This window comes from Myotis lucifugus, unplaced genomic scaffold (genome assembly GCF_000147115.1).
Source record: "Myotis lucifugus unplaced genomic scaffold, Myoluc2.0 scaffold_184, whole genome shotgun sequence".
Classification (NCBI taxonomy): domain Eukaryota; kingdom Metazoa; phylum Chordata; class Mammalia; order Chiroptera; family Vespertilionidae; genus Myotis; species Myotis lucifugus.
The window spans coordinates 1,232,030-1,246,376 of NW_005871232.1; the positions used below are offsets into that span (position 1 = coordinate 1,232,030).

Below are 14,347 nucleotides of genomic sequence, written 5' to 3' on the forward strand. Positions count from 1 at the left end.
GTGTCCTGCCCCTGTTCAGTACTTCTCTATAAAGCAAGTAAAAAACTGGTCACATCATTCGTCAGGGGCTCTTGAAGGTCCCCAGGATGTGCCCTGGAAATGTTGGCTGGGACCCCATAACGGTGAGATGACTCGTCCCTACCCCAGGCCCAGATGTGTGAGACTGAATGGAAAAATATCCCCCGAGAGATTACACTAAGGATAGAAAAGTAGAGCATGAGCACCAAAACCAACAACTGCAATTTTCTGAGTCCCTAGAAAAACGTGCTAAGGAATTCCCTGACATTATCTCATCTAACACTCACCATCACCTTACGTCAGTTATTCTGATCCTTGTTTCATGGATGGGAAAGCTGATACTCAGATTGTGTTAGTAACTTGCCAATGAACTCTTAGCAGAGCTGAAATTTAAACTCACATCTTTTCATTCCTAAGCCCATTCTTGTTCCTGAGATGGCCTGGGGGATGGTAGGACCCAATATTTTCAGCCCCCTCCTTTTGGCTCTAATCTGTGGCTTGTGTATACAGTTTATACATCATCGGCCTGCAGGGGAGGTACAATGGAATATATGGTCCCTACTTAATACAGTGGGGCCTTGACTTACGAGTGTCCTGACTAACGAGTTTTTCGAGATATGAGCCGTCTCTTGGCCGATTTTTTGCTTTGAGTTGCGAGCTAAAATTCGGGTTACGAGCCAGCTTCAGATACCCCACCGCTAGTTGGTACAGCAAACATCACAGTGAATGCCACAACATCAGCCCAGCATCACGTGTCTCACTCGTTCACTTTTGATTTGACATACGAGTAATTTGAGTTACGAGCTCCGTCACGGAACGAATTAAACTCGTAAGTCAAGGCCCCACTGTATGTACAAAAACCTGTTTAAAAGTAACATTTTCCAACATTTTCTTAAAGGGAAAGGGAACATTAATAATTGTCTAGACAAATTAGTTAAAAATCTCACTAAGCCTCCATTCTACTCTGTAAAAATCATCGAAACAAGTCACTAATTTCCAGACGTCTCTCCCTCTTTTAACCTGGTAGAAAAAAGCACACTATAACCCTCGCCAGGTTCAGATTTGACAGATTTAGACTTAACATTGAAGAAAATGCTTTGATGTGATGACATTTATTGGACTTGAAAAATATTGAAAGGTTGGGACTATTTAAATTAAGCTGAATTTCCTCAAGGAGGAAAATAACAACAACAACAACAACAACAACACACACACACACACACACACACACACTCACACACACACACAACTGAGACCCAAAGGGCAAACGTACATGGATCCACCCCAGAGTGAGGAGGCCGTGCTGATCCTGAACACTGAATAATTCCTCCACGTTCTCCACGTCGCAGTAGTCTGGGCCTGCAGACTGCTTTGGCACGATGATGTGGGTAATGGTAAATTCGTTGTGCGTCTGAAAAACAATTAGCAAAAAGGTATCATCTACTGACAGAGGCATAAAAAGAAAAGAACTGGCAGAAAAAAATTCATATAGTCCTGAATTTTTTGCCCCACAACTTGCATCATCTCCCCCACCCCCCACCCCTCCCCCAATCACAATTCAAAGACAAAGTACAGGTACTGAACTAGGAAATGAATTATTTGCCCAAAATGTGAGTCAGCAGTTTGGAGCTTGAAAGCCATTTTCACAAAAGAAAATGTACCATAAATAGGTATTAGCATCCTAAACCAGTGATGGCGAACCTTTTGAGCTCGGCGTGTCAGCATTTTGAAAAACCCTAACTTAACTCTGGTGCCATGTCACATATAGAAATTTTTTGATATTTGCAACCATAGTAAAACAAAACTTATATTTTTGATATTTATTTTATATACTTAAATGCCATTTAACAAAGAAAAATCAACCAAAAAAATGAGTTCGCGTGTCACCTCTGACACTCATGTCATAGGTTCGCCATCACTGTCCTAGACTGATCTATGGCAGTTTAGTTAATAAATAATGTTTGGATATTTTACATCTATAATGGGAATATCAGAACAAAATAATAGTGGGTTTATTTGGAGGGGGAAATACTAGTTCCATACCTTGGTGGTGTTACTAGAGGGCATTTCTAAGGCTTTCCAAGGTTGATGGTCTTGTTTTTATTTTAATTATATTGGATTTCACTTCCTGACTTAGGATTTTCTTCTACTATTGGGAGACTCACGGGGTTTTTCCATAATTAGGTAATCTTTTGGATTTGCGATTAGATCGAGAGGAAGATAAAATAAATTACCCGCCTCCAGTAAAAGATAAGAGTTGCAAGGAAGAGGGTTATAAAAAGGTGGCAGGAACCTCAGTAAGAGCTATTATGCTGTGTTTAGCTGTCCATCCCTCCACAGCACTCCTTCTTTGAGCTCAAAAGCCGTAGACTTCTCTCTAGTCTTAGGGCTTCCCTGCAAACTGGCCACTCTTCCTCCAGCCTTCATTACAGCTCTTCCCTCCATCCCAGTCCCTCATCCACGGCTCACTTTATGTATTCTTCTGGCTTGGGGTCAGCATCACTTCTTAGACCCTCCCAGACGAGGTCAGTTTCCTAGTTACACATTCCCTTGATCCTGCACTTCCACTGAGAGCACCCAGCCCCATTTCTAATTAATCATCTGTCTCAGTCTTTGCAAGCGTCATGTGGCAAGGACTGTTGTAGCTGTTGTAGGCTACTGAATGCCAACACCTAGCACAGTGTCTGGCACATACTTGTCTGATGAGGGAAGGAAGGAAGGAAGGAAGGAAGGAAGGAAGGAAGGAAGGAAAGAAGGAAGGAAGGAAAGAAGGAAGGGAAGAAGGAAGAAAGGAAGGGAGGAAGGGAGGAAGGAAGGAAGGAAGGAAGGAAGGAAGGAAGGAAGGAAGGAAGGAAGGAAACTTAGTACAACACATGGTCCTGGGAGGAAGCATCCACAGTACATTGCCCCCTGAAGGGCAAATAAGGTGACCAAGATGGCAGGTCGTTCTGCTGTGCTTGCCACCTGTGCTTCCTTCCTCCTAGGAAAGGGGAGGGTGAAACATGGGAATACTGTAGGAGAATGTGTACTGGAGAATAAAACAGAGCATGCATTCAATTACACAACAGTTCTTACGCTAAATGTTTAGGGCTGAAAATGTTCCTGTACTCAGACATAGAAACTTATACCCAAGAAGACTATGAAAGGCCACTTCCAAAAATATATTATTTATCTTTCTTGCAAGTAAGAAATTAATTTCATCTCCTCTCTTTTATTTCCTTCTATGTTGACATTGTCTTTCATCACATATTTCAGATAAAATCTTCCATACTTAAATAGGGCCTGTGCCATAAGATTTCGTTTGTTGAAACTGTTGCCTTAAAGGAAGCCACAAAGCCCTCGTTGTACTGCACGCATATCTGAAAAAGCGGTGGCAAGGCGATACCTCCCACGGATAAAAGCAGGCAGAGTTAATTATATAAATGTATGTGAAACTAACAATCGCAACAAAAATCTGTCTTAGAAAATTAGATGGTTTTGAAAATCCAAAGACCTGAAATTTTACCATCCATGTTCTAGAACAGCGGTTCTCAACCTGTGGGTCGTGACCCCTTTGGGGGTTGAACGACGCTTTCCGAGGCTAAGACCATCGGAAAACACATATATAATTACATATTGTTTTTGTGATTAATCACTATGCTTTAATTATGTTCAATTTATAACAATGAAATTGGGGGTCACCACAACATGAGGAACTGTATTAAAGGGTCACGGCATTAGGAAGGTTGAGAACTACTGTTCTAGAAGGATAGTCCATGAATAAGGACAGTAGTTTTATGAAATTAATCTCTGAAAAGTTAATAATATTTGCAACTCATAGGATGCTATAGTCTGCTCTGCTTATCACAAGAACATCAGTGCTTTGGAAAGTTTCCTGTGCAGAGACATGAAACAAAGGCCATACCAGTTTTCCACAGAGTATTCCACAGGTTTCTATTCCTCTCACTGTATTAGATTCTGCCAGCAGCAGAAATTTGTGGCAAAGATCTCTTGATAAAACTACACATCGCAGTCCTTCAACCACTAAATCTGAGAAACAGAAAAGGGAGAAGAAGCTAAAAAAACCCAAATCTTACAGCCCATCCTTCAAAACAGTTTTTGGTGAGTGACTGCAAATAAGTATAAATATCAAAAATTAAATGATCGGATGCTCCACTTTCCATGTGTTAGTTTAAAACTCTTACAAGTAAACAGTGACTAGAAGGAAGGTAAGATTCCCTAAACTTATAAATAGGTGGCAAAGTGCAAGCACTTTTTCATGTCATGCCCCAGATCAACTATTTGCACGGAAGCACGAGTTTTGTTCTGGCTCAAAACCAATGTACTGTTAAGTCACAGGCTACACAGACGACACCTTGCATCCTGTAAGACACAGGATGGATACTCTTTACTGTGTTGCCCATATGTTTCTTATATCTTTATGAAAGTTGGTGGTAAGTAAAAAGATGGTGTTTTCAGAAATAATGAGCAGCAGCTCAATTTATACACTGGTTGTCTACCATGACTTTTCAAAAATAAATAGAAACACAAACTCAATCAGTGTCTGCTGGGAAGAACTCCTCATTTATTTCTGAAAGCTTGCCAGTACAGACATAGCAGCGCTCAGCAGCACTAATTGTTGGCAGAAACCCATAATCCATCTGGAGGCTAACGCCCCATGCGCACGAGATCTTCCTGGCCCAGGGCAAGGCTAACCATTTACATTCAAACTGCCAAGCAAAGTTCTGGACAAACAAGTTTCTCAACATCTTTCACCCCCAGTATACAGTGTTTAAGATTCACGTGTTTCTTTGATAAAATACATGAAAGAAAAAAAATAATGCTTGGAATTCTTCTCTTTTAGACTCTCTGTACGGTGACCGAATACAGTCCCGTGTATTTGAGTCTCTGCTCTTTCAGGGGCAAATCCTGAATTTTCAAGTTCCATGTAGTACAAGCCACATGGATTAGCTCTGTCTACGCATACATATGATGGAGGGGGTCCTACCACGATTGATAATGAAATGAGAATGAGCACCCTCCCAGATGTTCCAGAAATACGGTCCCGTTAGAAGAGATTCAATGTCTCGCAGGGGCCCATTTCACACTTACTCTGAACGGCACTGAGGGTAGCAGCTGGCTTTAAGGCCCTGTTGACGGGAGGAGAGTGGCTGGCATAATTGGTGGCATCACTTTTATTGGGTTGGTCGGCAAATACGTTCAGCAGGGAATTGTTCTGGTGTTTGGGAAAGCAGGACAAGGCGCTGCCATCAATCTGCTCCGACAGCGCTGGGGTTTCCTGGCTTCGCATCTGACCTCGGGCTAATTCTTGCTTCTTGAGTTGATCTTCGAAAAACAGAAACTGCTCCGTTTCCAGTTGCTGCTGGCGCATCTGAGCGATCCGCTTCCTTTCGGCCTCTATCAATCGCTGATGCTCCAGTTTTTTGAGAAATTCGGCTCTATATTTGTTCTTAAAAGAAATGTGGTTGCCAGAGCAAAAGGTTAGTTTCCAAGGCAAGAACATCACCCTGGGCTTAGACATTCAATATTCCAGCAGACAGAGACGCAGCGAGATACTGCCATCTGCCCGTAGGGACACTCGTGTGACAGTGAGGAAAATATATAACGTCCTAGCCAAAGCCCCTTAACCTGATTCGGGCAGCAGTTCTAAATCCACTCATATTTTACCAGAGACAGGCCATGACAGTCAACTTCCCTACATTCCCCTGCACTTTTAAATATTAGAGAGTCAAGGTCAGGATGCTTTGCTCAGCCTGCCTCACGAAACCCTGAGGGACAAAGTATCTCGGAAGTGGTTATATCACCCCAGACTGCAGTGGCTAATATAGGAGTCACTAGCCATAGGTGGCTATTTCAATTTAAATATATTAAAATGAAATGAAATTAGAAATGCAATTCCTCAGTCCTGCTAGGAATTGAGTACCATGTGGCTAGTGTCTCCCCCGCCAGCGAGTTCCACAGAGCACTCCCATCATCGCAGGCTGTGGTGTAGAACCCTTTGCACGTGACTCCAGGACTCACACTCCAGGAACTTTACAGAGAAGGGGGATCAATAAAAAACAATTCTCAAAATGCGGTCCAATCATCTCTAGTACAACAAACCTGCACTTTGGTTTAAAATGAAGATTCCCAAGTTCCCGTCTTACCAAAAATATCCAGGTACTATTAGGTAAGAATATAATTTTTAAAAAGAAGTTCCCCCAAATAATTGTGAAAATAGACTTTGGGAGCTACTGTAAGGTAGTTGGGTGGGGGGAGGGCACAGCTTACAGCCCCACATAGAAATCATATACTTGTTATGGGGCAGATTCTGATTCAGCAGGCTTAGGTGGGGCCGAAGATTCTGCATTTCTGACTGCTCTCAGGTAATACTGGTGCTGTCCATAGCCAGGGCTCACCAGTGTGTCTGTTCATCTCTCCTAGGCATAAAGGAGATTTCTACATGTCATACACGTGGGATGCTACTACTGTGAACTGTGAAGTCAGACCGTGCAACAGCTGCTGAGGCTGTTTCTCCCAAGGGAATCTGGAGGGGACAACCAGACGCATTGCTGACTGTGGAAGGGAGACTGAACTGGGCTTTTTCCCCTTGCTGTTGCTTTGTCTGAGCCTCCAGAATCCATTTTATCTTTCATAGTTCAAATCCAATCAAGTCATCAATATCCACACCTGCAGGAATCTTCTGATTTCAACATTTTCTCTGTCACTTAGTCAAAAACATCACTCAAGCCCTAACCGGTTTGGCTCAGTGGATAGAGCGTCGGCCTGCAGACTGAAGGGTCCCAGGTTCGATTCCTGTCAAGGGCATGTACCTTGATTGCGGGCAAATCCCCAGTAGGAGGTGTGCAGGAGGCAGCTGATCGATGTTTCTCTCTCATTGATGTTTCTAACTCTCTATCTCTCTCTCTTCTTCTCTGTAAAAAATCAATAAAATATATTTTTAAAAAAACACACACATTACTCAAACCTCACCTCTGGCTATGCTCAAAGAACGTAGGGAAGTTCTGTGACCGTGTTCAGACTAACTGAAGTGAGAGTCAGCAAAGGTGATGACTCCCAGAGCATATAAATACATGAACAGAAAAGGCAAAACAATCTTTATAAGAAAGCTGAAAACATCAAGAATTCATGTTTTCAACTTGGGTCTCCTATAAACTGGCCAATGTCTTCTTTCAAAGCCTTTCAGTCTCATGATCATTTTCACTCTTTATTTAATAAGAACCCAGATGCCATCATCCCTTGGTGATATGATTATATTTCACGCATACAATTATAACTCTACCTCAGTGAAGTACTGACTGCAATATATAAGAATCTAATTCACATTTCCAAGGTCTACAAATTAGATACATCAGAAACCATATACTTGCTCTTCCTAGCACCTATTACCTCCATTCATCATCAAAGAGCAGTCAGCTGGCTCAAGGTTACATTGGCAAGAGTTGATCAAAAACTCTTTTAAAATCTCTGTAGGAAATCTATTTTCTAATGCATCACTTTATTAGATGTTGGAGGGAAATGAAAATACCACATCTTTGGTGCAAGTGCTTAACCCGGAAATCAACATGAATTTTTTATTGGCGTTACATCACTGCATCTTTAATTTTTAATCAAATGCATATGACATTTAAAAACTCATATAAAAATGAAATTCAAAAGTATATTTGCACAGAAAAGGCATGAAATAAATGTACCAATTTATTGGACTTACTTTGCTTTGCATATGGTCTTGGTATTCTACGTTATATTTCTTTAAAAGGTCCTTTTTCAATTCATCTGTCCTTGGAAATGCAATCTCCTTCAGTTTCTTTTAAAAATATATATACATATTGATTAGTGGGGTTTTCAGTATAGTCTTTCAGATCATCAGCTGAGAAAGAAAAACAGCTGGAATGTGAATTAGAAATCAAAACACAAGTAACCAAAGATGGTGGTGGAAAATAAATCTCTTTTCTAGGTTCCAAAATGTAACTCCTCAGTAGGGGAGGGGAGAAATGATCCCCTCTGCAATGCTTATCTGCATTTGGTTTGGATAGAGACCCCATTTTGAGGCAGTGGATTTGCAACTTCACATTCCACAGTATGTAAAGATATGTCACCATGCTCCGAAGGGACATTGAAGAACATGGTAGATAAGTGCTCCTAGGTTTGACAGACCATAAAATGCACTGAGGAACTCTCTATAAAAATAGATTCCCAGGTCTAAACCAGATTTACCAGAGCCAGATCTTTATTGAAAAGGAAAGGGTTGGGGAATCTGGATCTCAAACAACTTTCCAGTGACTCTTAATGGCTGAGAAACCTGACATAGTCCAAGCACAATCCCCCACCCCTCTCTTTAGAGATGAGGAAACAAAGGCCTAGAGAAATTAAAAGGCTTGCCCCCTATGACTAGAACTCGAATCTCCAGGCTCTCCCACTAAACTTCTGTTCTCATAATCTTTTGTCATCCATCCATCCATCCATCCATTCATCCAACAAGCATAAAGACATGCTTTTGAAGAATTTTGCCTACAAGCAAAAACAAGAATAACCCCAAATTAGAGTAAATGAGTCACATTGGCAGCCTGAGAACTTGGTTTCCATATAGAACCCTCTGAGGTTGAATGAACAACAGAATTGAGGGGAAATGTTACACAAGAGCATGGAAATGAATGACCCTTCAGATAAGTATGCAAAGAAAAATTTTAAAATAGTGATGACTATTTGACAAAATTTGGGTTCTGCTTACAGGCAGCCTCAGGCTCTATGTAACTGGTAAGAGAGCCTTTATTCCATCTGGTAAAATACCTTTGGAGAGTTATTTCACATTTCATGCTGTGATTGGCTTTGTCTACATTGTTTATCTTCCTTCATATAAAAGCAACCCAAACTGTTTAAGACTAATACCTGAAAAAGATATTTTAAATGTTACTTTAAAAGGATTTAATCTCAGGTAAAGATATTTGAAACTATATGTTATAAATGTTGATGAGGAATAAATACATTTCAACAATCTGCCTTTTCCTTGAGAATATTTCAGGCTACCCCCTAAACCCTTTATTACCTATTAGGCTAGCACCTTAATACTCAATGCTTTTCAAAGTTTGGAGATTCAGGACTGCATGGAATAATTACACCCAGCCAGACTGTCTCAAGTATGGAGAAATAGATAGCCATTCTGTCAATCTCTGGGAGAAACAGTGAAATGATTGCTTCTTCACGCCATAAAGTGACTGAGCACATTCTTGATCTATTTCTTTTCTTCCCCTTCCCTCCACTTCAGTTTCAATTAGACATCCCACACTGGCTCAGAAATGATGATTAAAGGTCGAAGAAGAAATCGAAACATCATGGCTAATGGAATGAATCTTGGTGCTTAAACTCTCAAGAGGATGAGTCAGAGGAGGAAAGGAAGGGAGTGTGAACCAGTAATGGATGCTTGTGGGACATTTGATGCCGCAGGGGAGAATCGACCCCACCGTACCTTCATAATGTCCTGCTTCTCGGGGACTGCACATTGCTGGTAATCTCGATGGCTGGGAAGCTTTTCTACGAACAAGCTAGAGAAGGAGAAAGCACGTCTCAGCATTATCTGACAGAAAAAGATCAATGATCATTTTACTATGAGAAGGAGCCTCCCTTTCAAAAAGGACATGCTAAATAAAGTATTATTTAACCTACATTCATTTCACCTGCCTAATGGCATTGAGTATGATTTTGGCTTCACCGGAGTGTTAAGCTCAGTAAACTAAGCCCTGAGGTTAAGAGGGTCAGGATGATCCCTAAATAGACCAGGTCACTTGGTCTTTCTCAGGGTTCTGGCTACTTAATCCCACCACACCACCATCATACTTACGTGTGAAGCTGGCAACACAGAATATCATGTAAAAATGTGAGAGTTTGGAAAGATCGATATAATCCCTTCTCATGATTGAAAAAGACTCAAAAGACCACTGGTGCCCTGACCGGTTTGGCTCAGTGCATAGAGCGTCAGCCTGCGGACTGAAGGGTTCCAGGTTCAATTGCGGGCACATCCCTAGTAGGGGGGTGCAGGAGGCAGCTGATCGATGTTTCTCTCTCATTGATGTTTCTGACTCTATCCCTCTCCCTTCCTCTCTGTAAAAAATCAATAAAATATATTTTTTTAAAAAAGACCACTGTTGATTCAGTAGTGTCATGGTGGATATATCAAAAACTCTTAACTGAAAATTTGTGACCAAGAGAAATAACAGCTAGAATCCCTAGTGGATTAGGTGCTAATTAAGAGGTAATTATTTTTCTTGTTCCTTTTTGAGGAACCAGGGACAGCAGAAGTAAAGGCAAATCCTTAAAGCCAACCAGGTACATCACTTCCAGATACAGTAAACTACAAGTAATGCTTCCACCAGATACTGTTTCCATTGGATTTTCTTACTGATGTATCCCCAGCCTGGACAATAGTGTACAGCTCATAATAAGTGCTCAGTAAATATTTGTTAAATGAATGAATAACCCTTCATGGATTGTGATGGGCTATAGATACTATTTTTGATCAGCTAATATGATTACTCATATTCTGTTGTTTACAAAGCACGCATGCATTCATCATTTCACCTATAGGTAACCTGGAATGGTATTATAACTCTCATTTCTCAAATGAGAATTAAGGCTTTAAGAGGCGACATAAATTGTTAGTTGCCTAGGTCTTTTTAAATAGAATAAAGTCACAAACATTTCGAGTTGAAGAGACCTCAGAGACATTCATCCTCAAGTCATTTGTAGATAAGGAATTGAAGCCCAGGGAAGGTAAGTGAACTACAAATTACCACATGGGTAATGACCGAAGAGGATTAATATATTCTGATTAGTCAGTAACTGAGAGTATAGTGGCCTTTCCCTTTCCCACACTTTCGATCCCATAGAAATGTGTGCAAAATTTGAACAGAAAGTGAAAAAGAAATATTGCCAATTGGTAACCTGTACTACTTAGGAAATTAAAATTTTGGGGGAAAATGTGCTATCAATGACAATTGATAACCTCCAATTTAATATTTATTGTTTAACTTTCTAGAAACAATTGTGCCAGGTGGACCAAAGGTTGCCAGTCATTGACTTCTCAAATGTTCTCAGGTTAAGTCCCCAACTGAACTAGTGAAATTAATCAACAAGTGGCATCTAATTAAAACAAAAATAAGGGTTTTAGCTTAAAGAATTATTGCTAGCAGATCTTCCCAACCTGTAAACTGGCAAATTGGTAAAGAAATCCAAATCCCATTTCTGTTAAGTCTTAAACTAGGATATGTTACTAACAATATTTCTCTAATGAGAAGTATGATATTTTCACCTGGCTGTTTTGAGATAGCCACTTTCCCTCAACATTTTGGAAATTCCTTTATACTTAGCTTATTACACAGCTAAATAAATTGTATGTGCTGGTTGTTGTGTGTGGTTTTTTTTTAATAACTACAATGTCAAACTGACTGTTACAGTCTATCCTGGAATCATATCCTTCTACCATTGCTAACTCATCCCCCGGACTCAACCCATCAAATCAAATTTTTAAAATGTGAATGGCATGTTCTAGATCAGTGATGGCGAACCTATGACACGCGAACTCATTTTTTTGGTTGATCTTTCTTTGTTAAATGGCATTTAAATATATAAAATAAATATCAAAAATATAAGTCTTTGTTTTATATAGTTGCAAATATCAAAAAATTTCTATACGTGACATGGCACCAGAGTTAAGTTAGGGTTTTTCAAAACGCTGACACACCGAGCTCAAAAGGTTCGCCATCACTGTTCTAGATGCTGTAGGGAGAGCTACACTGTGGTTCCTGCTCTCATAAAGCTTGCAGTCCTGCCGGGGTAAAATGGCATGAAACAAGAAATTTTACTTGAGAAGAGTGTTAAAGGCAGGGACATGCAGATTACCATGCTGGCCTAGTGAGCGGGAATCTCACAGTCCTCATCACATCCCTGACCTTCTCCCCATCCCCACGCCTCGGACATGATATGGGATGCCTCTGAGGACATTTACTTGGTCATTTTAAAACCTACACGTTTAATGTTTTTGGAGACTGTAAAATTGGTCTGAACACGAAAACATTCCCGGCATCCAAACCGTCTCACCAAAATATCACGTCGATGTATTTCAATTCTCTCACTTCAAAGACTTACGTTATAAACTTATTATACAGAACGAAGGCATTTTCCAAGTTTCCTTCTTCCAGGTACACCGATGCCATCCTCTCCATCTCTACTCCGGATCGGAAGTAGCGGCGCGGGGTGATGTCCTCGCTGATGGTGATGTTACAGCCAAGCTTGCTGAGGGCTCGGACCCGCTCCTCCGGGCTCAGGGACACGTCCGTGTGGTCGGGCATCGCAGCTAACTTTTTCTGCAAAGCAAAGTTTGAACCTCTGATTATAAGAAGAAATGGATCTGACTGAAATGATGGATGTATTTTCTGTACTAAGTCCCTGACGCCAATATCTAAGGAAAGCTTTTCATAAGACTTAATAAGATGATGAAAGCAACGTCTTTTTGCTTCACCATGTGATCTACACACACGAAAAGACACACATCTCCAAGGATGAATATACCTTTTTTTTTTTTTTTTGAGGGAAGATCTCTTTCAGGTTTTAGAGTACAATTATGTGGCAGTTCCTGGTATGCAAATGTTGAAGGTCATTTTAAGTAAAATATCATTGATTCTTTTTCTTCATGGGTGTTTCCATCCTGGGCCACGGGAAGCAGACCAAGAAAAGGGTTCCTGCCAGGGTAGGGCTCGTGTCCTTCTACTCCGAAGGGTCTCCAAGATGCAGCTTGGGTTCAAGGTTGCTATGAGGATTCAGCTCTGTCCCAGACTATATCTAGTTTAATAAGGAGATTCCAGGGCCTCCCTGCGTCTTCACCAAGTGAATAAAATTCCACAGGTAAGTCCCAGAGAAGCCTTTCCTTGCATTATGGACACCTGCCTCCCCCCGCCCCCCTGCTTTTTTAACATTAAAAATACTCTCAGACCTCCACATAATAGTAATTACACTAATTCGTCCCTGACTGCAAAAATAATAATAATTACTAAGAAAAAGTCAGTGATATGAATATATTTGTATTTTATTAATAAAAACAGCATCCGCACACATTTGGAAAAACACAACATATACACATTCAAGGTAATAATTCAATTATTCGGGAGAAAGTGCTTCAGAAAGGCAAAAAAGTCAGCAAGTTTTTGTTTGTTTTCTGTTAAAGGCCATACAACACATATTTAGGCTTTGCGGGCCACACTGTCTCCACCTTAGCCATTCAGCTGTGCTGGTGTGAAAGCAGCCACACACCATAGTATTTAACAAAACGATCCTGGCTCTGTTCCAAATTTTTATTGACAAAAACAAGCAGATGAATTGGGCCTTCAGACCACAGTTTTCTGACCCTTGCTTTAGGCCAGTGCTTCCCTGTACCAGCAGCATCACCATCCACCAGGCTTCTAAAAAATGCAAATTCCTAACCGACCCCACCTCATTTCCATAGACTCAAAGTCTTTGGAGACTGGCTTGAAGTTGTAACCAGTTTCCCAGAGGCCCTGATGCATGTTACAGTTTGAGAAGCATTACCTTAGACCACTCTACCATCTTTTGATGCCCCAAGAATGGAGTTAGCCCAGAACAAATTTAGCATCCCAAGTCTCTCTCAGCTTGTCAGAGGGTAGGTTACAAGTCTCACTACGGTGTGGGCAGAGCATTTGATTAAGATCTGTAGAAAATTTAAAAAGAAATCAAGGTAGACATAGTTTTAGTCTGGCCATGAATTACTGATCCAGTCTTTAGGGGCCAGGTGCAGTGAATTAGATCCCTTGAGTTTTTCCAAAGCCATCTGGTCTACCTGGGTGGTAATTTTATAGCAGATAGAATCCTAGAGACCTGGAATGACTCTTGCTTCTAGAGGTTTAATATATAACCAGAGAGCCATACATAACTGGGTTTCTCAGGGCCACATGAAGTCCAAAGCAGGCTATGCCTCTTGCACCTTCTATCACTCTTTTGACTCGGCCTACAGGTGGGTGCATTTCCTCCTCCCTGTTTCTTTCTCCCCAAGGATGCTCTCAGGGCCTGGGCTTCCCACCCTGGAGGCCTCCAGCTATCCCTCCTGTGACTGGGTGGGGAAGCCAATTCAATTTAGAGCAGAAGGGAAAAGGGAGACATATCAGTCTCCCAGATCAGTCTTGAGTGTGAATATAGGCACATTATATAACCTCCATGGCCCTTTTTTGTACTCCGTGCCTTATGACAATTGGAAACAATATTTTTAATGTTCCTTCACTCCTCATAAGTTGGACCCGTTGTGTGTAGAGGGTATGCAATATAC

General features: G+C 41.0%; 1 protein-coding gene across 7 annotated transcripts in view; it reads right to left on the bottom strand.

The window, feature by feature from the left end:
* STAMBPL1 (STAM binding protein like 1) overlaps positions 1-14,347 on the bottom strand; it is a 40,388-nt gene that overhangs the window by 4,899 nt on the left and 21,142 nt on the right. For 6 of the 7 annotated variants that reach the window (XR_002831167.1, XR_002831168.1, XR_002831169.1 and 3 more), the window contains exons 3-8: positions 12,160-12,377; positions 9,485-9,560; positions 7,730-7,825; positions 5,110-5,467; positions 3,923-4,047; positions 1,292-1,429 (exon numbers count right to left, since the gene is read on the bottom strand). Coding sequence is in view for 4 of the 7 variants with exons in the window: in XM_006096624.3 (XP_006096686.1) it covers positions 1,292-1,429; positions 3,923-4,047; positions 5,110-5,467; positions 7,730-7,825; positions 9,485-9,560; positions 12,160-12,377 (1,011 nt within the window). In the remaining 3 variants the exon portion in view is untranslated. The remainder of the gene's footprint in view (positions 1-1,291; positions 1,430-3,922; positions 4,048-5,109; positions 5,468-7,729; positions 7,826-9,484; positions 9,561-12,159; positions 12,378-14,347) is intronic. The other variant, XM_014462536.2, reaches the window with a different exon arrangement.